The sequence below is a fragment of the Gallus gallus genome, chromosome 7 (assembly GCF_016699485.2).
Source record: "Gallus gallus isolate bGalGal1 chromosome 7, bGalGal1.mat.broiler.GRCg7b, whole genome shotgun sequence".
Taxonomy (NCBI): Eukaryota; Metazoa; Chordata; class Aves; order Galliformes; family Phasianidae; genus Gallus; species Gallus gallus.
The window spans coordinates 2979995-3004572 of NC_052538.1; the positions used below are offsets into that span (position 1 = coordinate 2979995).

Sequence of the window (24578 nt, forward strand, 5' to 3'; positions counted from 1 at the left end):
CAAATCACTGGCTTCACAAATGACTTGCATCAGAATTGCTAGCATGTGTTATGGTATTACGTGTTTTACTGCTACAGCTTCACCTTGCATTTCATTGCTGATCAAATACAGTTTTCACAAGCAATCACACACTGCTTGTTTTACAGAAATGCTCTGTTTTCAGTCTTCATTTTTAACCAGCAGACAAGATCATTGTCTTTTTGAGTATCAAGATGGTACACCTTGATGCAACTTCATTTAGCTTGAACCCCGAGGCTTGAATTTTCCCTCATTGTTTTTCTCTACAATTAAGATTCTGTGAAAGAGTAAGCAAACATACAAATTTGGGGGAATGGCAAATTTTTGGTTTTCATGGGCAGGAGAGCTTAAAGATGTGGTTTAAAGTCTAATGAGCTCTTAACTTCTAAATCAATATGTTACTGGAGGTCGTAGGATCTCCAGGCTGTGTTCATGTTACCATTCTCAGTTTGCTTAAGCACAGTGTGAAAGAAACTAACACAGTCCTCTCTTTTATATGCCCTGTGTTTGCTTTAGATGTATTCCCCCCCAGAATTTTGGGAGATTTCCTTCTTGCACCATCTCTTTTTGCTTTTGGATGCAGCTCTATTCAAGAGCCTGCTGGCCTATACCTAGCAAAGAGCAAGGAGGTAGGGGCACAGTTCATGAGAGAGTGTGATGTGACTAATTACTGTCTCATTACTGCATGCAGGTTATTGCACATGCTGTTTCAGAGCACGTGGAAGATGCAGGCGTTCACTCTGGAGATGCTACTCTCATTTTACCCACACAGACTATTAGCCAGGGAGCCTTGGAGAAGGTAGGTGGTGCACCTGCACTGGAAAGAGAAAGGAGAATAAGAATCTGTGCCCCAGCTCTGTTTACAAAAATGTCCAAGGCCTTGTTTCTGGGAGCAGCCATCTTCTGGAGCCAAGCTATTTAAAGGCTTGTACTGAAATAGTGTGATTTCTTGCTGACCAAGAAATTAGGGCCATAGTTTCCTCCCGGTTTGGTTAGAAGTATTTCTGCTGACACACCTCCCACTGATGGGACATGCTTCTTGGTGAAAGACTCTTGGGATGCCTGTAATACCAAGTAGATAATCATCACTACTCTTTATTTCACAAAGAGTTACACAGGCTGCAATGTGCAGTGTAGGAGTTGAGACAGATAGGACAGGTTTTTATTCTCTCTCTCTTCCCCTCACTCCCCTTTTCACATACACATGAAACTGTGTTTTTACTTCTGCAATCAAATGAAGCCTCAGGTTCTGGGTTACCAGAACACTGTTTGCTTCTGAAATAGCCTCATTTTGGCAATAAAAGTATATATTGAAAAACAGTGCACTAGCAGAGAGATGGAATATTTTAAGGAATCCACATGTGAGATGATTTATTGATATGGTGCTATTCTGTGAGATTTTTGTTTATATATATATGTTATATATATATATATATTGTTTTTGGTAGGTAAAATCTGCTACAAAAAAGATTGCAAATGCCTTTGCCATCTCTGGTCCATTCAACGTACAGTTCTTGGTGCGAGGCAATAATGTGCTGGTAAGTGCTCTTGTGACTGCCAAGGAAAGTTGTATTCTGCTGGGGATAATTAGGTGCATGGTTCTTGCAGTTTCTCCCTGTCACAGGAGCTCTGTGGCAGTTATAGCTCTGGATTACTAGCTTGCTTTATCTGTCGGTGTGTGTCCATCAACAATAGCTTAATTTCACCATGGCTTTTGTCCTTCCCAAAATCACCAGTATTTAGCAGGATGAACAGCACTGAGACCTGTGCCTCATCCTACGAACTAAATGTCATTGCTTTCAGCTCTCAGATATGCCTTCTGGGCTTTAGCTGTTTTGATTATTAAAATAAGCCTTCCATGTTACTGGAAAGAAAGCAGGATAATATAAGTGATAAAGCTTCTAATATAAGCTGCTAACGTGGTTTTCTAAATAGTATGGTCTTAATAGCTATTGGTAACAGAAGTATGGCAGGCGTCTGATCCTTTATGGATGACAGTTGGTTTTCTGTTGCTAGTGGAGGAAGATCAGAGGAATGAGAGGAGAGTATGACTGAGGAAGCAGTGAATGGGTGGAAATCCTGACATGGTATGGAAGAGATGTTATTGGTGCAAGATACTGTTTGGGCTGTTTGTTGAGGAAAACATACTTAACTGTTTCTCATGTTCCTTTTATTTCACACAGTTATTCAGAAACTCTAGAGAGGAATAGGACACAGTCTACCTTCCTTGCTTTCTTTCAGCCTTTTTTCTGGATTAAACCCTCTTTTTCCTTCTGTCTTAACTTACCTATTCTTGCCTTGCCCTGCTGCCCCTTTGTTCTCACTTACAACACTTAGTTTCTTGCTAATGGATTTTGTGGCCTGCTTCTGGAAGATGCAGAACTCCTGTTTCTTGCCTGGGTCACTGAATGCCTTCCAAATGAAGACAAGGAAAGCCTAGCTGGGCATTCAGGAAGTGCCATTACCACGAAAAAGAAACAAGGGGGGTTCCTAGAGCTTGTACCTAATGCTTCTGCGTAAACTCTCATGCTGCTTGTGCATTAATTTAGGATTAAGTGTAAAAGAATTTCCTGACTGATCTATGGACAGTAGAGCTGAAACTCAGCTGGAGAACATTGGAATCTTGGCATCTCAAATTGCCCGCTTCCCATCCCTCGTTGCTCTTTGTAACACTGAACACAGTTTCTGTGCCTCTTATTTGAACCATCTCTGTCAAGAGGAATAAGGACTGATTTCCAGAGACATGAATTAATGTTTCCTTGCTGCACAGAGTCTGACTGAGGTATTTCTCCTTCCTAATTCCATCAGGTAATAGAGTGCAACTTGCGGGCTTCACGCTCCTTTCCTTTTGTATCCAAGACTCTGGGTGTGGACTTCATTGATGTGGCCACAAAGGTGATGATTGGAAAAGAGGTTAATGAATCATCCCTCCCGACACTGGAGCATCCCATTATTCCATCCAAATACATTGGGATTAAGGTATGGTATTGGGTTTTAAGGTATGGAACCTCATTTATTTGTACTACCCCTTAAAGGAGGGTTAAAGTCTTGGATTCGTTGATTTCAGTGGGGTCAAGATGTTACTTTTCAGAATTACTAGATTTATACAGCACTCAAGATACCAAAATGTGCTCTAAATGTTTTGAATGCTTGGTGGAAGAAAAAAATTGAAGTTCTTAATCATAAAAATCTAGAGCAGCAGTGCAAGGATATGACTGATAATGAGAATTGCTTGTACAGGAACTTTCAGGCTTTAATAGCTTCCATATTGAGTGAGAACTGAAAGAATGGAAAATAGCTAACATCTTTCTGCTAACAAACTCTTCAGTCTGGAAGCAACCTAACGCTTTCTTTTGATACCACAGATGAGTGTTTTTCTGAAGGCCTAGTCTGAGGGTTTTTTGTTATTATTTTTGAGTGTCATTTATTTCTATAAATTTCTTTTATTTAGACTCGGGGCTTCTGTTGCTGTTTGTTGTTAGCTTAACAGTCAAGAGTTTCATCTCTCCTGGGAATGTGGGCTACAGAGTGGAAAACCCAGCTATTTTCTTGAAAATTTTGCTACAAAGCCTTTTGTGCTGCTCGTGTTCTGCACGGATTTGTCAAATAGAAAACCCTGCTAATGCATTTGGAAATGCTGAACTTGGAAAAGCATTCCTGTTAAACCTGGTTCTCATTACTTGAGCATCGTATTTTCTGTCCTCTTATGGTTTTATTAGTAGGAATATCTGTGTGGAAATGGGATTTTGTTTCTCCAGCAGTCCTGAAGTACTCTAGAAAGAGAATATGAAATTGTTCTCATTGTCAACATAGCTTCTCCTTTGTGAATTTGGAGTCCCATAAATTTAGTTTTAGTGACTAAAAATATTGCTTTGCCATGTTTCTTTTCAGAGTGAAACATGTTCATCCTGACCAATATTAAATCATGGGGAGAGCATGACTGGCTAAGTTTTTACATAAGATTTATCTGCAGTACCAGACAGAGTCTGTTCCTTCAGATTGATTTTCATGTTGATGGCAGACAAAACTTAGGGGACTGGTTGGAAGACTTTTCTTGATTGTTACCTTCCAAGACATGCATTAAAAATAATCCACCTTGACTGTCAGATCTCAGCGTGAGACTGGAGAGTTGGCTACTGTAAAAATTGTCTCTTACAGAGGAAGCAAAACTGATCTAAAAGTCACCAAGACGGATGACATCCGCTGAGAAACCTCTCGCAGAGAAATTCTGCTGTCACATTTTAGTTGGTCATTGTTAGGTGCCATGAAACAACATCCGTCTGCAGTATTACCTCCAGCACCTCCAAGCATAGAATTACATCTTTGGATTCTAAACCAGAATCTTCTCCAAGCAGCAGTGATGCTGTCTTTATGTAAATGCCTGTATTAGTTTAAGATAGTTAAAATAACCTCAGAGGATTCATTTATTAGTAGACAATTATTCTGGAATGTTTGCCACATGTGAACATGGGCTCTTTACCAGAGATCTATTTTGTTTTGTCTTATTCTTTTTCTTTTTTTAATAAAGTTAAATTAGGCAAGAGAACTTAGAGGCTAATGATACTGCTATGTCCTAACTCCTCAGAGTAGCAATGAAGATAATCAGTAGGTTTAATACACCCATATGAAGGTTAAACAAAAATTAGTGGCGTGTATTTTTGAGGGAGAAAGGGAAAAAGAATCTGAAAATGGTTTGCCGAGTTTCACCTGCTTTCTGCCAACGAGGCTGTGTGCCTGTGGAATGGTTTCATCCTGCGGATGACGAATTTCTGCTGCAGAAATGTTTGCTCAGAAAACTGACTGGCTTTAGATGGTATCTCTCCTTGTTTCATGAATTAAACACTTTGCAGACTTTCTGTTTTAAAAAGTCTTAAAAATGATAGCGGACTACCACAGATTAGAAATCTGCTGTCAAGATATGAGCAAGATTGCAAGAGTTAAGAGGATGATTTAGTGGTGAAATCTGTGCTTATTTGTTCCAGTCCATCATCAGGATGCCGGGGATGCCTGTTTGCCAAGTACTCCTTTGCTTATCAGCCTTGACCAGTGCTTCTTGTGGATTAATTCATGTCTGTCTCTTCCTGTAGCTTTAAGTGTAACCGGAGTTTTGCAGTAATCTATTAAATATTCCTTCTCCTTTCCACCCCCACCCTCTTTCTCTCACAAGGCCCCAGTGTTTTCCTGGTCCCGGCTGAGAGATGCTGATCCTGTTCTCCGATGTGAAATGGCCTCTACTGGGGAGGTATCTTTTATTTCTTTTAATTATTATTTAAGCAAATCACCTTTAAACATGAATCTTTGAAAGCAGTCTTATTAGTGTCTGAGTCGTGACGGCATCTGTATCCTCGACAACTGAAAACGTCTTTCTCATCTGTGAGAACACAGTGTCCAATCAGGAACACCTGATTGATTCAGCCACTGGATGTCCCTCTTTACCTGCATGTGGGCTCTGCGTTGGACCTGCTTGGTGTGACAGCCTGAAATGAGTTTGTCCGAGAGCTGTTGGGCTCTGGGAGGTTCTCAATGCGTCAGTCCATTTTATGAATCACCAGCTCCCTGACAGACGAGCGCATACAGCCTGCAAAACCCCCTATTGATACCCACCAGAATAGCAATATCAAGATTCCAGGTCATGGGCGTTTGGTCTTGGAACGTGCTAGTTACTTAAAGCAACAAATACATGTGGTGATATTTCTGTTGTTGCCTGGTAACCATCAAAGCATGTCCCAAGGTGCAAAAAGGCGAGAAATGTGATGACTGCAGTATTGGCTGTCAGTAGGATGAGGGGGAGACAGGAGCTGCTTTGCACACAGCAGGGCTGTGAGGTGCTTCTGGAGTGTATCTGGGAAAGCATGGCACACCATAAAGGAACAAAGCCGTTCCCCTTCCTGCGCAGGTTTAGCACTGATGGGAGCCCTTGCCCTTCAGTAGCTGTGTTTCTCTAGCCATCGTTTGAAGAAGTACTGCACATGCAGAACAAAGAGGCTTGTTTGAGTTCTTGCTGATCTGTCAAGAGTTTCTGTAGATACATCCAAGCTATCTTTAAACTTGCTTGCTCTGCTATTTCAGGTGGCAGAGCTTGCACTACCTCATTTGATATGAGCTCTTCTCTATCTTCTTGTACTGTTTTCTTTAGAAAAGACTTACCGTTTTAGTAAGAAAAATCATTAGACCCAAATACATGGTTAGAACAACCTTAGCTCTCTTACATCTCTCCAGGATTACTTTATTTCACTCTTCTTAATGCATGGGAAATCAGTATTGCAGAAGATTTCCTGTCAGTATAGGTTAATGCACAGAAAAAAACCCAATGACTTCCTTATTTTCAGAACAAAACTGACTACACAGAGAACATTTCTGCTATGCACCCTCCAAAAAAACAAAGGAATAAAAAATGTACCTAAGGGCAAGAATTATCTTTCTGAGCTTTATATGGAGTCAGAGATTACCTTGGTCATAAGGGAGGGACTATTAACTTTTATGAGTTGGAAAGATCCATATTCACAAATGCCATAAAATGTGACAGTTATGAAGGTCTTTCTTATGAGTGAAGTAAGGATAATAACTCTCCTCGGGTAAAATGCTCAATTATTCCTCAAAGACATTTTCAACACACAGGGCTTGATTTGGGCTTGAATTTGTCACATCCGTCTGGCAGAGCTGCATTTACTGGGAGTCTGTTCTCACAACACGAGCAGACACAGTGCTGGAGGTTCCTTCAGGTATTGTGGGTGATTCAATCACACTGCAATGGGAAACTTCCCCTGGCTGGGTGGAGGTTCCTGGCCAAGCCTACAGGGTAGGGCTGTCCATCACCTACAAAGTCAGGGATGTGCATCTCTTCTCAGAAAACCTACACTGCAGAGCAGACTGAAGGCTCAAGGATGAGTTCTTGAAGAAAGGCTGAGCAACAAGTTGTCATGATTATTTCTCCAGTCCCCAGTGGGATTTTTGTTTGTGCAGTTCTTTTTTTTTTTTTTTTTTTTTTTCTCTTCAGAAGTTCTGGCAAATCACAGTTTGTTCTTCCATGAAGTATTGCTTTCTGCTCACCATGGAAACTGTGAGACCACGAATGTGCTCACTCTGTGATGGGAAGGACCGCGAGAGGAAAACGGGAGAGCAATCCTCAATCAGCCCTTTTATCCCATCTATATAAGTGTGTAGATTTGTTATTTCAAAGAGAAAAATCTCTGACAGTTGCTGCTTCTGACTGTTTTTCAACAAGTGGGGAGTCAGCCAGAAAAATCAAGGGCTGTTCAGTTGTTTCTTTGCAAACTTTCACCGAAGCTCCTATGTTCCTTTATCATCAGAATTCCAAATTCGGATAAGGAACACAGTTTAGTTCTCGAAGAGTGTCATTGTCATCTGACAGTCTGTAAGCAGCTGAGATCCACAGGCAGTTCTGAGTGATGGAGAACTGCTACATGATTTTTAGTATCATGATCTTATTTGTATAAGATACGTTCTTACGAATTGGCATGATTATTTTCTTGCTTTCTTAAGCACATACTGATATTTTGCTAGAATTCCACACATCTGTGTAACGGATGGAAAAGCATGGGGTTTTCCATCAGCAGAAGTGTGTGACAGCACAGGTGCAGTCAGCATAGTTTGCTGTGTCCACACACACAGGCACGCCTGTATGTAGAACACTCACGGGTATTTAAGCATTACATAATGTTAAACATTTTGCAGTGCACTTACAAACACTAGAGCAGAAGCTGTGTGCAACATTCACATAACTCAGCAAAATCAATTGCTGTTATTCCTCAGTGTGCTGTTTGAAACTGAAGCGTTGCCTATTCCTTCGTTATTGCTTCATTAAAATTGTGAGATTTGCCTGCAGTGATTTCCTGATTTGTTTTTCTTCCATGCCTGCAGACTCCATGCAAAAGCAGTCTGATTCTTCATGGAGAAGTCAAAAGAGCATATTTAAATATTTTATTCCTGTTTACCTTTAAAACAGGGTTGTTTTTGTCTTGTCTCCTCATGCTGCCTTCTTTGTGCCTTTTCCTAGGTTGCGTGCTTTGGGGAGGATGTATACTCTGCCTTCCAGAAAGCTATGCTTGCTACTGGATTTACATTTCCTAAGCAAGGAATTTTGATTGGAATCCAGGTGAGTCCTACAAATCAAAGCTGAAGAAAGGCTGACGCAGACAAAATCTCTAATTGTTGCCTTTTTTTTCATTCAATGTCCTTATGGCTTAAATGTATTTCTCTGTGATCCATCTGGAAGGACCGTGAAACAGTCAAACACAATGCAAAGTAACAAACACAATGCAAAGATCCTTACTGGAGCTGGCATGGTGCTTTTACCTCCAGATCCTGGTTATTTTACAGGGAGCTGCAGAAATTTGCTGACGGATTGTTACAAGCTTAGGGCTGGAATAAGAGAGTTAGAAGCCACCTTGCTGCAGAGGTTAGTGCCTGTAGGTGACCCATTTGATCAGTTCATTGAAACCAAGTCCTTCCTCCATCCAAGACAGTGAGACATTTTTCATACCACTAAGCTGGACAAGATTTAATTCCAGGCAGAGCTGTAGTGTCACCCAACCACGTGAGATGCTTGCTGCTGTGTCAGGGTATTGTGTAGCTATAACACTTTCAAGGCACTAGACCTCCACCAGGTACAGCACTGTCACATGCCTTTCCACGCTGGAGTCATGATGGGAATATACTTGAGTGGAGGTGTGAAAAATATGTTGGGCTGTCTGAGCCAGCAGGGGATGTAAGGAAGTGTGTGAAAAGATTCCAGGAAGGAACAGAACTTCTGCTAACACAGGTCACAACTTTAGTTGTTTGTTTTGTTGGTTTTCTTTTCAATTGTGTGTGTGTATATGTGTGTGTGTGTGTATATATATATGCACGCATATGTATAGATTGAAACTGTTTTTCCAAGTTACATCAAACTAGCAGAAAGGTCCTTGCTTGCTGCCTAGTTTAAAGCTTCTATAGGAGAATATGGGCAGTTGATACCTCTGTATCTAATCACTGCAGTGCTAAGAAAAACCAGGGGAACAAAAACAAGAAGAGTCCGGTGTCCAAACTTAGGAACTGTCCAAACTTTTTTGCTGGAGGAACTAAAAGGAAACAGGCAGTAGAGAGTAATTTTTGCTATAGAAAGCATTTATGTAGCTTCTGTGTCAGTATCTGTTGAACGGAGCCCAATGTTGTTGGTACAAAGGTCTTAAGAAGAAAAAGAAAAATAAGGTAAAGCAATGCCAAAAGCTCAAAAGCCCAACCCTTTTAAAAGTAACAAGATTTTGTCCTTTTTAATAAGTGGTTTACAGTTCCTTTTATGTGAAAGAATCTGATAAACAACATATCAATTGCTTAGAGGTCTCTCTTCTTCTTGGCACATTTCTTACGTAATTAAACTCTGAAACAAGAAGAGTGAAGTTAATGCTGACTACTGTTGCACCCTTACCGCTCTGTGGTTTGCTACCTAACTGCTTTTCAGTGGTTTGTTTCAAAGTCTGCCACCTCTGCAGGCAGAGAGAAGCATCACCTTGTGAGAAGAGAAGGTTGGAATCCTGACCTAGCCTCAGTGCATGAACTCTGAGTGGCCCCCTGAATACTGGCTGGAGAAAAGGGGAGCCCCTCCCTGCACATGCAGTGTGCATGCATTGGGCAGTGACCACCCATCCTTTTAATCACAAACTTGAGGTCTTATATCTCCCATTGGTGAAGGAGGCAGTGTGCCCTCCAAAGGGAAATGAAGGCTCAGAGAGATGAATACCAAGGCACCTCTCTCTACACCTGTTCAATGTGTAAAACTGAATTGCTGTGTGGGTTGATGGGGTGGAGGCCTTAATTTCAAGCTGCAGTTGCTGTATTTTCTCTGCAGTGAATGGTCAACTCAAAATTCCCCTTTCTGGAGGAGGTTCAACATGTTGAGGTTTTTCAGCATGCCGCACCTTTTTGTCGTTGATATTAATTACGTAGTTGGTTGGAAGAGGCTGAAATGTTCAACTCTGATGAATTTTGCAAATTGAGACCAATGGATGTGCTGCGATCCATAGGCCAAGCAGGCCCCAGCATGAACCCAACCTTTCTGAGAGCCTTCCACAGTGGTATGCTCCGTTTGCAGCTCCTAGCAGCCACTCCAAAATGTTGCTGGTAGTGTAATCCTCCTCAGGGTTGATCAGGCAAGCTCTGCTTCCTGCCTGCTGGACAGCACAAGGTGGGCTGGGCAGCCAGCGTGGACCAGGAGCCCTCTGGTTGTCCCTCAGTTGTAAGCACTGCTGACACAGCCAAGGTCAAGGTTCCTCAGAATCTTAAAGGCTTATTGCCCTCCCGGGTTAAATGGATCACGGCTGTATTGTTAGAAAAAAGAGTTTCTGCCAATTTATGCAAGCTGATAATCTGACCTCTTTTCTTTTCACCATTTGGAGAAATCTGTGATGCTGAAACCCTGACTCTGCCATTAAATAATTTATATTTTATGCAAGAGGAGTTGAAAAGCTCTTTTTATTTTCTTTCCTGATTGGGCTATTCAGTGATATCTCTGGGAGGGTGTGCATCTGTCTTGCATCTGCGCTGGTGACCACGAGATGCGGAAAGCACTAATGGAGTATTTTATTTTTAAATCCCAGCTCTCTGAGTCTGTTGTTCCAAGGTAACCTTCTCCCTTGGTTCCCAATGTGCAGAAAGTTTTGCAGGCTCCACAGTGCATTTGGGTACAGAATTCAAGATGAGCCCAGGAGATGGGCTGGCTTCGTTTTGTGCCTGGTCTCAGTGAGAACTAGTAGAGCGGTAGTGAAAGGACTGGGGATGTAGCCCTGCATAAACAGCAAGGAATACCAGCAAACATGAGAGAGATTATAAGAAATAGAACTTTTGCTGTAACGGAAAGAAAATACAATTCTCCTGCAATAAATATCTTCCACTAAATAAATCTGCTTGTACTTTTCACCTCAGTAACTAATGGTTTCTTACACAAGTTCTTTCAGTCAGCTTGTAAATCTGAGGCTGCTCGGATGCAAGCTGACAGCTGTAATTTCTTTTCATGGAGAGGCTGTTTTATGTGTCACAAGTGTTCAGTACATGTTTGATAGAAGTTTATAATACTGTTGTGAAAGCCAGCCCCCCTGACCAGAAGGCAGAACGGTTTTCTCCGACTGGGAAGCTGCCAACCCTGTCACATTGTATATTTATATTTTCCAGTTAGTGTAGAGAGCAGAATGGCTTCAGAATGAGGTTCTTTGAAAAAAAAAGAAAACCCCGTTGACTTCTTTTCTTCGTAGGAAATAGTTCACCCTTCAGAATATTGCACTTGCCCATAAAGGTTAAGCCATCAGTAGCTTGAGAAGGGAGCTTGCAATAATCTTACTTGCAAAATGGCAAGTGCAGGCTAGAGCTATAAGCAAGATTCAGCCTGCCTCAGCAGTGAGAAGGGCATACGCTCCTTCTGATCTTTTCATTGCTGGGCCTTCAACATCCAGAAGAAAGTTTTGCTGGGCTCAAATTTTTGCCCACTTGTTGCTCAAAAGTGGTTTGTTCAAATGCAGACGTTCACAGGAGAGTTTCTTATCTTTGTGTCTGTTAGACGTGGGTGTGTATTGTGAGTCCACAGGTGCCCTAACTGCTTGGGCATTCAGCTCCTTGTGGGAACAGGGAGTCCCAGTCTCCTGAGTGTTTTTTTTTCCTATGTGGCCACTGGAGTTAGAAGTGAACTTGCACATACACAGGCTCTTCATCATAGCAATCTGCAAACAGAGTGACTACAGGTTGCCCAAAGCCTGTTCATGTTTGTCATTTGCCAGCATAGAAGGCCAAATGTTTGAATAATGGTGGAAAATATGTTTGATTAAGCGTAGAGGAGACTCCAGTTGGTGTACTTGGGAAGGCAGTCGCCCTAATATTTAATATGCAGGGCTGTTCCTTAATTGCTATAGAAATCAGTTTGGGAACACTTACTCTGGTGTATGTCTGTATGTCTCCACTGGGAGTGACTTTGGGCTTCAGGATGCAGACAGTTTTCTTGGAATGGCACTGTACGTGCACATTCAGACGCATGTATGTGCACATTGTGCACAGCAAGCTGTTTTTCTCTATATGCAGAGTCTGGAGGAGCTCTGTGCTGGTGAACAAAGCCCTATTTCTAATCCTACTTTTGACACTTTGTGTAATGAATTTCCTTTTTCAGAAATCCTTCCGCCCCAAATTCCTCGGTGTAGCAGAACTACTGTATGGAAAAGGCTTCAAGGTAAGTAGTTTCAGTTATTTAAAGCTAGAGTTTTTAAAATTGGAAATGTACTCAGCCTGCTATAGGATTGATGAGTTTTGAAATTTATTCGGGGACAGAGAAAAGGAGATTTTTCCAGGGGGTTTTTGTCCAGGTGATCCGTAGAGCCAGCAGGTATCACCCAACTAAAAGTGTTCATGATTGTTTAGTTGAACAAGTAGGACTAAGTCACAAGTCTTGGCAAGAACAACCCTGGCTCTGCTATCAGCCAGCAGTCAGGATGTCACACTATAAATCTAAGTTCTCCAAGAAACGAAAAATGCCAGAAAGGGAAAGCCTTTTGTGTAGAGAAGGTGCTTCATCGTCAGTGATTCTCATAAGCTGTTGATGTGGGAAATGTGTAGTGTGGACATCCCTTTTGTAAACTCTTGCATGATTTTGAAACCGTGTCTTTACTGAAACTTCACAATGTGGCTGCAGAAGACTGGGGAGAGCTTTTAATATTAAGTATTTAAATAGTCTTTTGCTCAGTGGCATTAGTGTAACTACTGGATTTACAGATCTGCCTTTCAAAACTTTGTGCTATGCAGGAAAAAAAAAAAGCAAAAAAAAATCTTAAGTGATTGAATGTAAGCTCTATTGAAAACCAGAGGGGCTTAGTGTTTTCTAAGCCACTTACCTGTTTCTGGATGTGTTACTGTCATTCACTGACTGTCATTAATCAGCAGGCAAGAGATAACAGAAATTTGGGAAAGTCATGCTGTTCTATTTGTATATATGGGGAAATGCCCCTGTGATGAAAAATGCCCTTCAAAATCAGCTCTGACAACCAGACGACGTGTTGGGTCAGACCCATAAGAGTTAAATGAAAAGTTTCTGTATTATGTGGCACGCGGTAACCTTTTCTTTTCCCTTAACAGCTTTATGCCACTGAAGCAACCTCTGACTGGCTCAATGCAAATGGTATCCCTGCAGATCCTGTGGCATGGCCATCACAGGAAAGCCTGAGTCCCAGCCTCCCTCCAGTCAGGAGGTAAGAGCAATACTTACCTTGGCCAAATTGTGTTAACATCCAGGACAGCGAATACAAAGGGGCAAATTTCTGGTCCAGTTGGGATCAATGATAGTGGTTTAATGGCACTTCAGAAGTTTTGTTTTATCTGATTCAGCCTGGTATTGTGTCAGCAGAAAGAGCTTGATCATCCTTGGGGTCCCTTCCAACCCAAGCCCTTCTATGATTCTATGACCTCTTGAACAGTCCTATTTGATATGTTGTGGGTGTATTGCTCCACATTACATTTTCATGGGAGAGTATGCAAGATCTGGATGACAGTCCATCCGCCTTTAAGAGTTGTGCTGAACTGTGTGAAGGCTGAATATTGCTTTGTATCTCTGAATAGAACAGAAATAAAGCCCAAATTGCTCAGTCCTGCCTTAATGTCTTCACCCCTCAACCCTCCCCTCATGGGACATAAGACTTAACATCCAAGACTAAACACAAATGAAAGTTTTCGGTGGTGTTTACCTGCATGCCTGTGCTATTCAGCTTACATTTTCATTAAGCAAGATACACTGTGATACTGTCTTGTGCATTGTTTCTTCAGGCTGATAAGGGATGGGAAAATAGATCTGGTGATTAACCTGCCTAACAGCAACACCAAGTTTGTCCATGATAATTATGTGATCCGGAGGATGGCTATTGACAGTGGGATTGCTCTACTCACTAATTATCAGGTACTTCCATGTTGTTCTTTCTCCTCTTGATCATAGAAGCCTTCAGAGCTTTCCATCACTTTCAAGCACTAGATTCTGGTGTGTTTGGACACTCATTAAAATAAATATTAGTGTGACAGAAAATCATGACAAGGTATGAATGTTAGAATGTATTTTCCCTTTTGCTACTATGTGAAATAACGTTGCTTGGAGTGAAATATAGATGAAAAAATCTTGGGTCCTGTACTGCGGTTGAGGTTGTCCCTGTATCATTTTTAATTCAGAACAAATTCCTTGTGCAGAATTCCCCACAACATCTTTAAATTATGCATGGGGAGAATTTTTTAGTGGGGATCTTTTCCAGTACATAGTTCTTAAACCAGGATGTAGTTGGGCTTTTCTGAATGATCACTGAGGCAATCCTGTTCCAGAGTACCATCCAAGTGGAACTCCTGCCTGAGCACTTAGGTCTACTGTAGTCCCCATTTGCAAGTTATTATATGTTTGGAGCTCCTGGAAAGCACCTTTCACATACTGATAGGCGATGGGGTGCTTGGTAATGCAAACTGGGTCTCCTGCTGCCAGTAGTACCTTGACTTCCTTTGAAGGGGCTTCACCTGTCAAAAAAGGGCCTCAACTGGTTCTCATTAAACACAGCGGCCAAATTTCTGTGGACTTCAGTGGATGCTGATGTGGAACCCAGTGACTAGAGCTGGTGTCCAGCTGTGCAAAATCTTCTGCTGTGTTTGGAGTGAGTAAAGAACAGAGAGTGTGCCAAGCTCCGAGTTTGTAGACAGGAAAATGCCAAACATGATTAACAGGAATGAGAAATTGAAGAATGCTCTCTGCCTACTTGTGAAACGCACTGACACCCAGAAAAGGAGTCCCCATTGAAAACTTATCACCACACCTGCTTAATTGAGGTGAATCATTCTGACTGCAGAGTTTGAATCTCTGAGAAGAACAACCCCATGTTCTCTTAAAGGCCTGGGCAGTAGAGGGAGCGAAGTGTTCTCACAGGATAGAACTGTCTCGCAAGGAAGTCTGGCAGCAATACATCTATCCAGATGGACAGGTATGCTTCAGGGGACTGGAGCCAACACTTAATTGAAGCCAGGTTGAAATTGGTTTCAATTTGGATGGACTTGGGAACTGGATCTATACACAACTGTTCTAGGGTGAGCATGGAAGTGTGGAGCCTGCTATCTCAGTCTTCTGCAGAAGTCTTTGCAGTGCTCAGTCCTCATCTGCTTTGTATTGACAGGTGACAAAGCTTTTTGCTGAAGCTATCAAATACTCTGGGAAATTGGACTCCAAGAGTCTCTTCCACTACAGACAATTTGACAAAGGAGATGCTGCATAGAAGATCTGTGTCCAACCTGCAGTCTTAGCTGCTTCTGGCACCACAAAAGAGGAGATCTCAGATCATCCACCTGACCATCTTTACATGCATTTTATAGCGTCGGCACTGTTTGTCTTTCCAACTTAAGCAAACTAACTCCCAGCAAGTGCTTTTGGTTGTTCATTGGAAAGCAGTGTTCTTCCCAGCCTTTCCACCATCTTATGTCCATTTCCACTTAGGAAGAAATATTACTTAATAGATCCAGATGCCACCATAGCAGAGAGATGAGAGATACAAATGTTCCTCTACAGGAGTAGCTCTTTTGATAACTAACCTGTTCTTCCTTAGATGTTTTTGGATCCGTATGCCCAGATGTTCTCATGCTGAACTGTTGGCATTTGGCCCCGAACTCCATAGAAAGATGTGTAGCTTCTTCTTTCTATTGCTGACTGTTGAGGGTTTTACAACTTTATATAATGATCAGGTATCCTCCTGCATGATCTACCCAATGACACCATGGACAACTCTCATAGTACAGAAGTGCTGAGGGTTATGGGTCTGATAGGAGCTCTTTAAAGACAAAAGATCATGAATTCCTAATGATTCCCCTGCAACAGCTGAGGGGCACTTTTGACTTTTTTGGTTTTTAAACCCTGGCTAAGCAGCCTCTTCTACAGCCTGCAGATCTGATGGGTAATGAAGACTGCGTGTTCTCTTTTTAAAATCTTTTGTTTAAAAAAAAAAAAATCAGGTTTATCATTCTGAATTCAAGCAGTTGTCACTGCTTTGTAAGGGTTCTCTCACAGCTTTGTGTTTGGCTTCAAAAATGGGGAATTCTCTGAAGACTTCTTTGTACTGCTGTCCAATGTTCTGTGCTGTGACTGTGGGCATTAAGATTGAATCCTTTCAGAACAAGGTGAAAGTGTGTCAGTACATTAAGCCTCCCAGTTAAGTGACCCCTTCACTTTCACTCTGGCTTTTTCAGCTCTAGCAATGCCTGCAAATCCTGCCCACAGAGCAGGCACCTGCTCTATCACCTGTTGCACGTCTTCACTTACTGAATGCGTAGCAGAAGAGCTCTGCAGCTCTATGGCTAACAACGTTGTATCCCATATACATATACAGCAGTCTCTGTGCCTACCTCAGAATGTTTTCCAGCTGGGGACCACGTGTTTGTCCTTTTTCCCCCCATAATGCAGTATGGGAGGGATGTCCTGAAGTTGAAAAGATTAAAAGTTGAACTAATGCGATAACATTTCAGGGAGTAAATCAAATCTGATGAGAGCTGTTATTGAAAGATGCAAAGGAGAGAACAGAAGTTGTGATGCCTTTGGATGTCAGAGGAATCCCTGAACAACTGATGCTAAATGCCAAGACCAAATTTTGAGCTAAGTGTGGATTTCCTTCTGACCTGCTTGATATTCCAAGTCCTCTGATCTCAGACATCTCATCATAACTAACTGTTGTGGTGAACGCAATCCTGCCCCCTGTGCAGAGGGGAGAGCTTTGCACTTCTAGAGTAGAGGTGTTATTAAAGAAAAAACCAAACAAAACACCAGTCCACAAGAGCCCAGAGCTATCAAGAGTTCGCCCATTCAGTTGTGAAATGAATGACTAATGGTGGTTAATGAAGCAATGCATACTGCACTTTCTTTTTCCAGTGGCAAAAATTTCATTAATAGTTGATGTTGTCGCACATTGTCCCACCCTGCTTTTACCTCCAGTAGTGAAAAAAGTGATGTCTTAGAATGTGTCTGTATTCTCTTGTTCTTCTACTTTGATTTTGTTACTTTTCTCAAGAGCTGAAAATGAAATAAACACCCCGGATTGTCACGGCCACTCATTCTTGAATTCTTCCCTTTATTACAAAAAAATAGTTGTTTATTGTCATTAGTTTTTTAAGCATTGATAATACTGCTCTCTATATACATTTGTCTATATGTTCCTGTTATTCACTGAAGCAGCTGCAGGTACTTAAACCACAACTTCTTTGGTGTCCATAGATCCTCATGTAATTAGAATGAATTTAGAAGAGAAAAACACAAGGGCTGAATACATTCTATATACTGAGTACTCTGATTATGCAGTGGTGTTAACATTGTGCTGCTGATGCTGAACACCAGTCCTTTCTCCACCCTTCCAAAGCAGATGTCACATGTGTGCCTCCACACCTAAGCAGACCCATCTATATATACAGTGTCCCAGCTGTCCTTTATCTCTTTTGGTGTCTCCTCTGCTTCCCCTGTAGAAGAAAACTGTTCTGGTTTTGCTCTGCCTGATGTGAGTTGAAACAATAGCTCCTGTCATTCTCAGGTGATGCCAGGAAGTCATCCCCAAACTTACCTCGTGCTAATACCAAATGCTGGTTGAATTTATTTCTTGGTATCCTTTTCTTCTTTGCAAAATGAAGGTGCAAACACTATAGGAAATGTTGTTTTAAAATATCTACAGCTGTTGAGATCAATACAGATTAAAAAAGAAGTTACAATTAGTATCCTTTGTACCCTGCTCATCTCTGCTTTTGACAGGTTCTGCCTTATAAGTGTCTTTTTCTTATTAATCTCGTGGAAGATGACAATGACTGATGAAAAAGGTGCTGTTCAGAGCAAGAAAAGGCCATTTGCTAATCTGTGAGCTGTCAAATCATTTTATTCTTCTTTAGTGTCTTAAAGTAAGTTGATAAAGAGACATGTGAAGGTATAAGAGAGAGTATGAGGCACAATTTCTGAGACCGCACAAGAAAAGGTGGCCAAGAGCCATGACAAAATATGAGGGAATGTGATTTTTGGTAATAGGAATGTGTTTTTTTTTCTCTAGCCTGCTGAGTTGCTCCCTGGAGCTGTATCTCTCCAAGGGTGCCAAGTGCTAGGAAGCCTGGAGGCGTGACTTCCCCGGAGGTACAGCTGAGTAGCAAGGTCAGGGTCATCATCCTCTTGGTCACCTCTCTGGATTTCCTCCTCTGCAGTTAGCATCATTTAAATCACCTGGAGATTGCTTGGGCAGCCCCTCCAGAGAAGAGATCAGTAGCAAAGCAAGGATAGTTAGTGAAAGAAAAAAGAAAAGAATGCAAAAGAGGGAAGATACCTCAGTGCTATAACTTTCTAATTTCTTGGTAGGGGCCTGAAAGCACTGGGAAATGAAGACGTATGCTTTATATCAGTGAAGCAAGCACTGGAAAGCTTTGAGAAAAACTGTGTACTCCATTTGAAACAATCAAAATCAGCTTTCTGAAAGGCACAGAATGTAGACAAGTAGGAAAGACTTTGTGATCTGAAGGAGCTCTTGGCAGTGAGCAGAGCAATGCGTCCTGTTTGGCTTGCAGGTTTGTTGGGTTTTACCGGACTGGATGCTGGGTTTAAAAGCCTTTTTGTGCATTGGTTCTCTCTGTTTGCATCAGAGGTATCTAGGACTCTGCCTGGGAGCTTACCACGTAATCGTACAGAGTATCTTTATGATAAGGTGATTCATAAAAGCAGGGAAGGAGTTGGATGATAGTACCAAACCCTACTGATGCAGCGTGTGCAGTATCACAGGCTTGATGCACACCTACTGCCCTCATCCCAGTCAGATGCCAACAGCCACTAGCAGGAGGTTGGGCACACGTGGCAATGAAGATGAAGTGATAAAAGGGGAGGGCATCTCTGTCTCCTTATGTTTAAAGCTTTTATAACACCAAGTCGTAGTCAGAGCAGCCCTTGACCTTGGGAAGCTTTCAGTGGATGTAATTAGTGCTGTCATCTCTACACTGACAGGAGGTGCTTCTATGACATATGAAGTATATGAGTGCTTCTGCTGTAGCCATCTGCAGGACATGAAAATCTGCTGCCAAATAACCACCCAAACCCTCTGGTTCTGTTCCTCCTGTGTCTCTGTATGGAACAACGATAACCCAATTTATAGGGAATAATCTAGTTAGTGTAACATTTGTTTCTCTCTTACCATGGAAGAGCGTTTAAATATGAACCTTTTAAATTATCCTAATTAAATGGGGAACATGATATTTTGTCATAAATTAGGTAGGCTAAACTCTCCCTCATCCTCATAATTAAAATATATTGAATTCTGCAGAGTGATAGTACTGGTTGAGATGAACTCTTTTAATTCAGGGAAGTTTGTAAAGATGAAACAGAGACAAAAGCATTTGTTGCAAATAATGTTTGAGCTTTATGATGATATACTTCAGGGAAACAGGAGTAGTTGCCAGGGAGTGAACGCATGCTTTGGGAGTACCATGATGTTAGATGGATGCTCTGGTTCTGCAAGGAGGGCTGAGAGTTTCGAGTTCCAGCACAATTCATTTTTCCAGGGAACATTTCTTATTATTAAAGGTCAAGATTTTCCTCCTGAAGCATAATATTTCTTAAACGCTATGGATATGGTGTCTGTCAGTTGGTACAGAGCTGCTAGCACTAGTGCACAGCTAGCAGGATGTGCTGATGTTACACTGCTTTTAGCCTCTCGTGTAAATGATTGCACACATTATTTATTAGAGTGAATCAGACACTTTTCCAGGAAGAGCATTTGCTCTTCCAGCTTTAGACAATCTTGTTCTTTTTTTTTCTGACTTCCTGAGCTTTACTAAATACTGCTTAGCTCTTGTCCTCCAAGATCTCTTGTGGTAATGAGACCTCATTATAGCTTAAAATGGCCCTCTGCTATTTGCCATCTCTGGGAGAGAGGCGTTACAATCCATCCCCTTCTGACAGAGGCTTCTTGGAGCAACTCTTGGAAAAGTGGGTTATTTTCTGACAAAGCATCATGCAGCATGGGATGAAATGTTTGTTGCCATGGGTTATGGGAGACAGAGTGGTGGAGATGGAAAGTAAGGTGGTGTGATCAAAATCTGACTCTTGCTGAGGATCAGACCTGAGCTTTCAGTCCAATTTTGAATGTATTGGTGAGGCCAGCTGAAAACAAATACGTAGTGTGTTCTTACCACCAGTAGATCTGAGTTCTTAGGGTATTCTAAAATAAGCATTAAAATCTTCTGTAGTGTTTTTGGAGCAGCTATGCAGATAGCAGGGTTTATCTGTTTTGCAGCTTAGGCCAAGCTGTAGTTCCTTAACTGAAGGTCTCAGCAATCCTGTATCATTTGTATCTCCTTCTGAGATGCTACGTGGATAACTAGCACTTGGTGCCTCAGTAATAGCGTGTTGGTTGGGTATTAGAAGAAGTTCAGGTTGGATATTAGGAAAGAATTCTTCTCAGGAAGTGTAGTGCTGCAGTGCCACAGCTGCCCAGGGAGGTGGTGGGGTCACCATCCCTGGAGGTGTTCCGGAACCATGGCGATGTGGCAATGAGGGATGTGGTCAGTGTGCATGGTGGGGATGGGTTGATGTCTGGACTTGATGAGAGGTCTCTTCAAACCTTAATGATTCTATGAAGTGTAGTAATTAATCATCTGAACATCATGCGAGACAGAAAATACAGACTCTGGGGAGCACATAGGCGCAGGGAGAGAGCACAGGTTGAGATTTGTTAGCTTGCATTTGTTAGGAAATGCTCTGAAGTAATTTCTGGTAGGTTCAATAGCAACACGTGTACTTTAGTTAGGCTCTAACAGGTGTCTGGTAGAGAGAAAGAGTGGAGTATCAAAACGCAAAAAGCCTGAGTTTGGGTCCTCCATCCTCACGCTCTCCTTGTGCAGTTCAGGCTGTGTGAGATATGCTGTTAAGCTCAGTTTATTCTCTGTTTGAAACTGTTTGCAGTGGTGTCAGGTGCAGGGAAGGAATGAATGTGGGTTGCAGCTGTGTCACCATGGAGCAGGAGCTCCTTTGGCTGTGCTACAGCCCAGGCTACCGGCCCTGTTGCTCCCCAGCCAGAGCTCCCAAACAGCTCCAAAATGAGAGCTGCTTGCAATTTCTGGCCTTACTACCATAAGGGTAGCTGAAATGAAGCTGGAGACATCCAGCTGCTCTGAGATGGGAGTACCTCTGAACATGTAATAAAGATCTGAGACCTCGGCAGAAAGGAAAATGCCAATTATGCAAAGGCTCAGATTGTTTTTCGTGCTGTGGGATCTAAACTTAGCACCGTGGCACCGTTGCATCTATTAGTGTGAGCCCAGGCATCCTTAACTAAAAAATGATTTTTTTTTTTTAATTAACTGCAGGAAAAGCAGCCTCAAGAAATTCTGTTCACTATCTGCCATCAAGAAAAGACTATTAACAATAATTGTTGGGTTTTGAGTTTTCAAAGAACCCATAATTAAATTTATTGTCTCATAAGTGATTAGAATTAATTGCTTCCACATGAGCTCTGGTGCACATTATCTGCTTTGAGTTGGGAGTGGCTTTTCTACAGAATTCCTTCATTTATCACAATCCCTTTCTGTTGTGTTCCTTGCCAGAGTCAAGCTGTTGCTCTAATGCATTACTAGAGAGTGACCAGTACTGATTTAATATATCTTCTCCAACAGATCAGGATCAACTGGACAGAATGGCTTCTCCCAGCCTTTAAACAGAAATGTTTTGTTTGACACAGGTGATAGAGAAACCCCCTGCCACATTGGTTAGATTTTCAAACTCATGCATTAAGACTGAATGATGTATCTGAATTCTCTTTTAAAGAGTTTTGTGGTGCTAATCTGAGGATTAATCCTACACAGAGGGAAGGATGTGTTACACATCTGCTCATGTGTTGTAGTAAATAATGACAGCTGGCTTTAGTTGCTGCTATGCTGGTTTAAGACCACTTTCTAACCAGTTTGCCAGGCTTGGATATGACCTTCTAATCACAATGGCCTTCATTTCACTGCCTGTGCTCCCTTCTGTAGGAGAACGGTTAGGTCAGGGCTTGAAGTGGTGATGGAGCAGGCTGAAGGGCTGTGGCTGCCCAGGGGGCACAGGCAAACGATTTACACCTGTGCTCCCCAGCTGGGCAGAAGGGGCGGACCCAGGGGGCAGCCACCCTGAGCTTATATAAGGGGCAGCCGTGTAGGGGAGGGCATCTCTTGGAGCTTCTAGAGAAGGAGTGCTGCACGGCCACAGAGCTGCTTCACCAGTGGGGTGAGTTCAGCTCTTCTTTCTGCGTATGACTATGGGTTTACCTGGGAATGCCTTGTCTGGTAGCACCATGAACCAGAAGCCATTTTGTTTCTTTGTGAGCAGAACACCTTCCCACCTGGTTATTGTTTGCATTGGAAGGTGTTAGGGGAAGGAAGTTGCTTTTATCCTACATTAGCTCTGTTAAATACTACCTAGGTAGACCAGCGTCTCAGTCCTCTTATCCAAGAGTCCCTGATCAACATAACAGCTTCTGAAGGCTGTGGGCTGTGCTCAGCAGCAGTGTTCCTGAGGCTCAGCTGAAGGGCAGGGCTCGTCACCCTCATGCCTTTTCATGGGTCACTTCTGAAAAAGCAAATCCTACAGCCCTTCCTGGCTGTGTATGGTGGAGCTGGTTGGTCTCTCACCTCTATTCACCTGTAGCAACAGGCAGCTGTATAAAACTTGTTTACACAGGGTACCCAATCCGAATCCTTCCCTGATCTACCTGCATGTGATTCTTCTCTGGTGAAACGGTGATGTAAAGAATGCTTGAATTACTGGGTGCCCTGTGTGAGGCATCTGGTGAAAGGGGTCGTACAACTGTGTAAAACAGATTAGTACAGCATTTAATATAATGTGACATCACTCTCAGACTGTATTTTTAGAGAGCAGAGTGCTTCAGAGAATGAATTTATAATAAGGAGATATTTTCTCTCAATCCAGGATGCTGCTTTTGTGGAAAAATCCTACACGATTTTCATACACTTGTCATCCCAGAAATTACAGAGCGTTAGGCTCTTTGTTACAAACATGCAAAGTTTAGCAGACAATGACTTGCTTCCTCTGAATTGTGATAACTTCTGGAATTGAATGAATTTAATTTAATTACGTCCTGCAGAAAGTTATCACTGTCTATTCAGCTTCAGGACATAGCAGAAGGTATGAGTGATTTGCTCTGTAGAAATGGGAGTTTCAGAGTGTAAGTGGTGTAGTCACAGAGAATTTATGTGGACGGTTTCCAGTCTAGCTGCATTACTTATGTGAAAACATTAATAAAGCAGGTTTTATTATGTGTTAATGGCAGCAAGGAGTGCCCTCAATTGTTCGGTTCAGCCACTAATCTGTCCGTAGGGCCTCGCATGAGGACAAGCCTCAGGAAGACAAGGAAGTAATGTTCTCTGGGGAATCCTGCAAGGTTGTACGTGGAACATATATTTACAGCATTTTATAATTTAGCAGCACCGTGTAATCACTTTGATCCCTGCTGGAGGGGTCACAACCTTGAGCTGCTCCACCAGGAATGGAGATCTGCAGTTACCAGGTGTCACCTGGAGACAGCACAGCCTCTATTGCAAAGCAGTAGCTGGTGGAGTGTACATGGCTAGCCCATTGCAAGTGCTAAGAAACAGGAGCCAGCTTCTTTGATAGATGTCAGAATTAGGCCCCAGTGATCTGAGCATGTGTCAATAAGGTGGAGGCACAGAAAACAGTGAGGCCTCTCTTTCTGGCTCTGGGAAGTCTTTTTGATGATGTGCTGTCTGAGTGGCTTGCAGCTTGATGAACACAGCCTTTACCAGCTTGCCACATGTCTGTATGCTTGGGTCGAGGATGTGGAGCAGTACTGAGTTCACAGGGGGGCTGTTTGTGCCAATGCAGAGTCTTCAATAGCAGTACTCATCCGCGGTCCCCTTTAACATGCTCCTCTCACACTAGCAACTCTAATAGAAAGGGAAAGCTGTGATTCACTGGCTTTGGGGAAGACAAATGCTGTTGGGACTTGGTTGTCTTCAAGGCCAACTCAGCCCTCCAAGCATCTCTCCCTGATGACTCCTCTTTTCCACACCTCCCTCCCACACCAAACTCTTTCTGCCCTCTGAGCACATGGATTGCCAAATGCCATGAGCAAAGATTGTTTTTTTCCAGGTCTATCCATGATGTCACCAGCAGCAATTTACCTTCTCTCCAACCTTGCTGTGGGCAAGTGACTGCTGAAAAGGTTGATCTGCTGTTCCTCGGGTAAAGCCCAGCAGCTTTGGTGCAGAGGAGGGGTGATGTCTTTGATGACTTCATTGCCTTAAGCAGGTAACACATCTAAATTCTTACCAGGGAGTTGTTACCCTGCAACGGGATTCCAGAGTAGAGCTGATTTCCTGCTGGTTCTCAGGACAAATCTATGCTCCCTCCTCTAGGCTGCAGTGCTGCCATTCCACATGAGCACCTGATGGGGGGAAAAGTATGCACATAGAGTAGTCTTTCTCTTTTCCCACTGTCTCTGTTTTTAAAGAGCGCAAGAAAAGGGAGAAAATATTTAAGTCATCTTTTAAGGATCATT

The 24578-nt window shown here is 42.4% G+C and overlaps 1 protein-coding gene across 12 annotated transcripts in view; it reads left to right on the top strand.

The window, feature by feature from the left end:
- The window catches only part of CPS1 (carbamoyl-phosphate synthase 1), a 177872-nt gene that overhangs the window by 142502 nt on the left and 10792 nt on the right, over window positions 1–24578 (top strand). For 4 of the 12 annotated variants that reach the window (XM_040703528.2, XM_040703534.2, XM_040703529.2 and 1 more), the window contains 9 exons: window positions 710–817; window positions 1467–1556; window positions 2827–2997; window positions 5186–5260; window positions 8036–8134; window positions 12167–12226; window positions 13126–13238; window positions 13810–13939; window positions 14576–15154. In XM_040703528.2, the coding sequence (XP_040559462.1) occupies window positions 710–817; window positions 1467–1556; window positions 2827–2997; window positions 5186–5260; window positions 8036–8134; window positions 12167–12226; window positions 13126–13238; window positions 13810–13939; window positions 14576–14677 (948 nt within the window). In that variant the 3' untranslated portion in view covers window positions 14678–15154. Of the gene's footprint in view, window positions 1–709; window positions 818–1466; window positions 1557–2826; window positions 2998–5185; window positions 5261–8035; window positions 8135–12166; window positions 12227–13125; window positions 13239–13809; window positions 13940–14575; window positions 15156–15182; window positions 17104–24578 lie in introns of those variants that run through there. The other 8 variants (XM_040703532.2, XM_040703536.2, NM_001397316.1 and 5 more) reach the window with 5 other exon arrangements.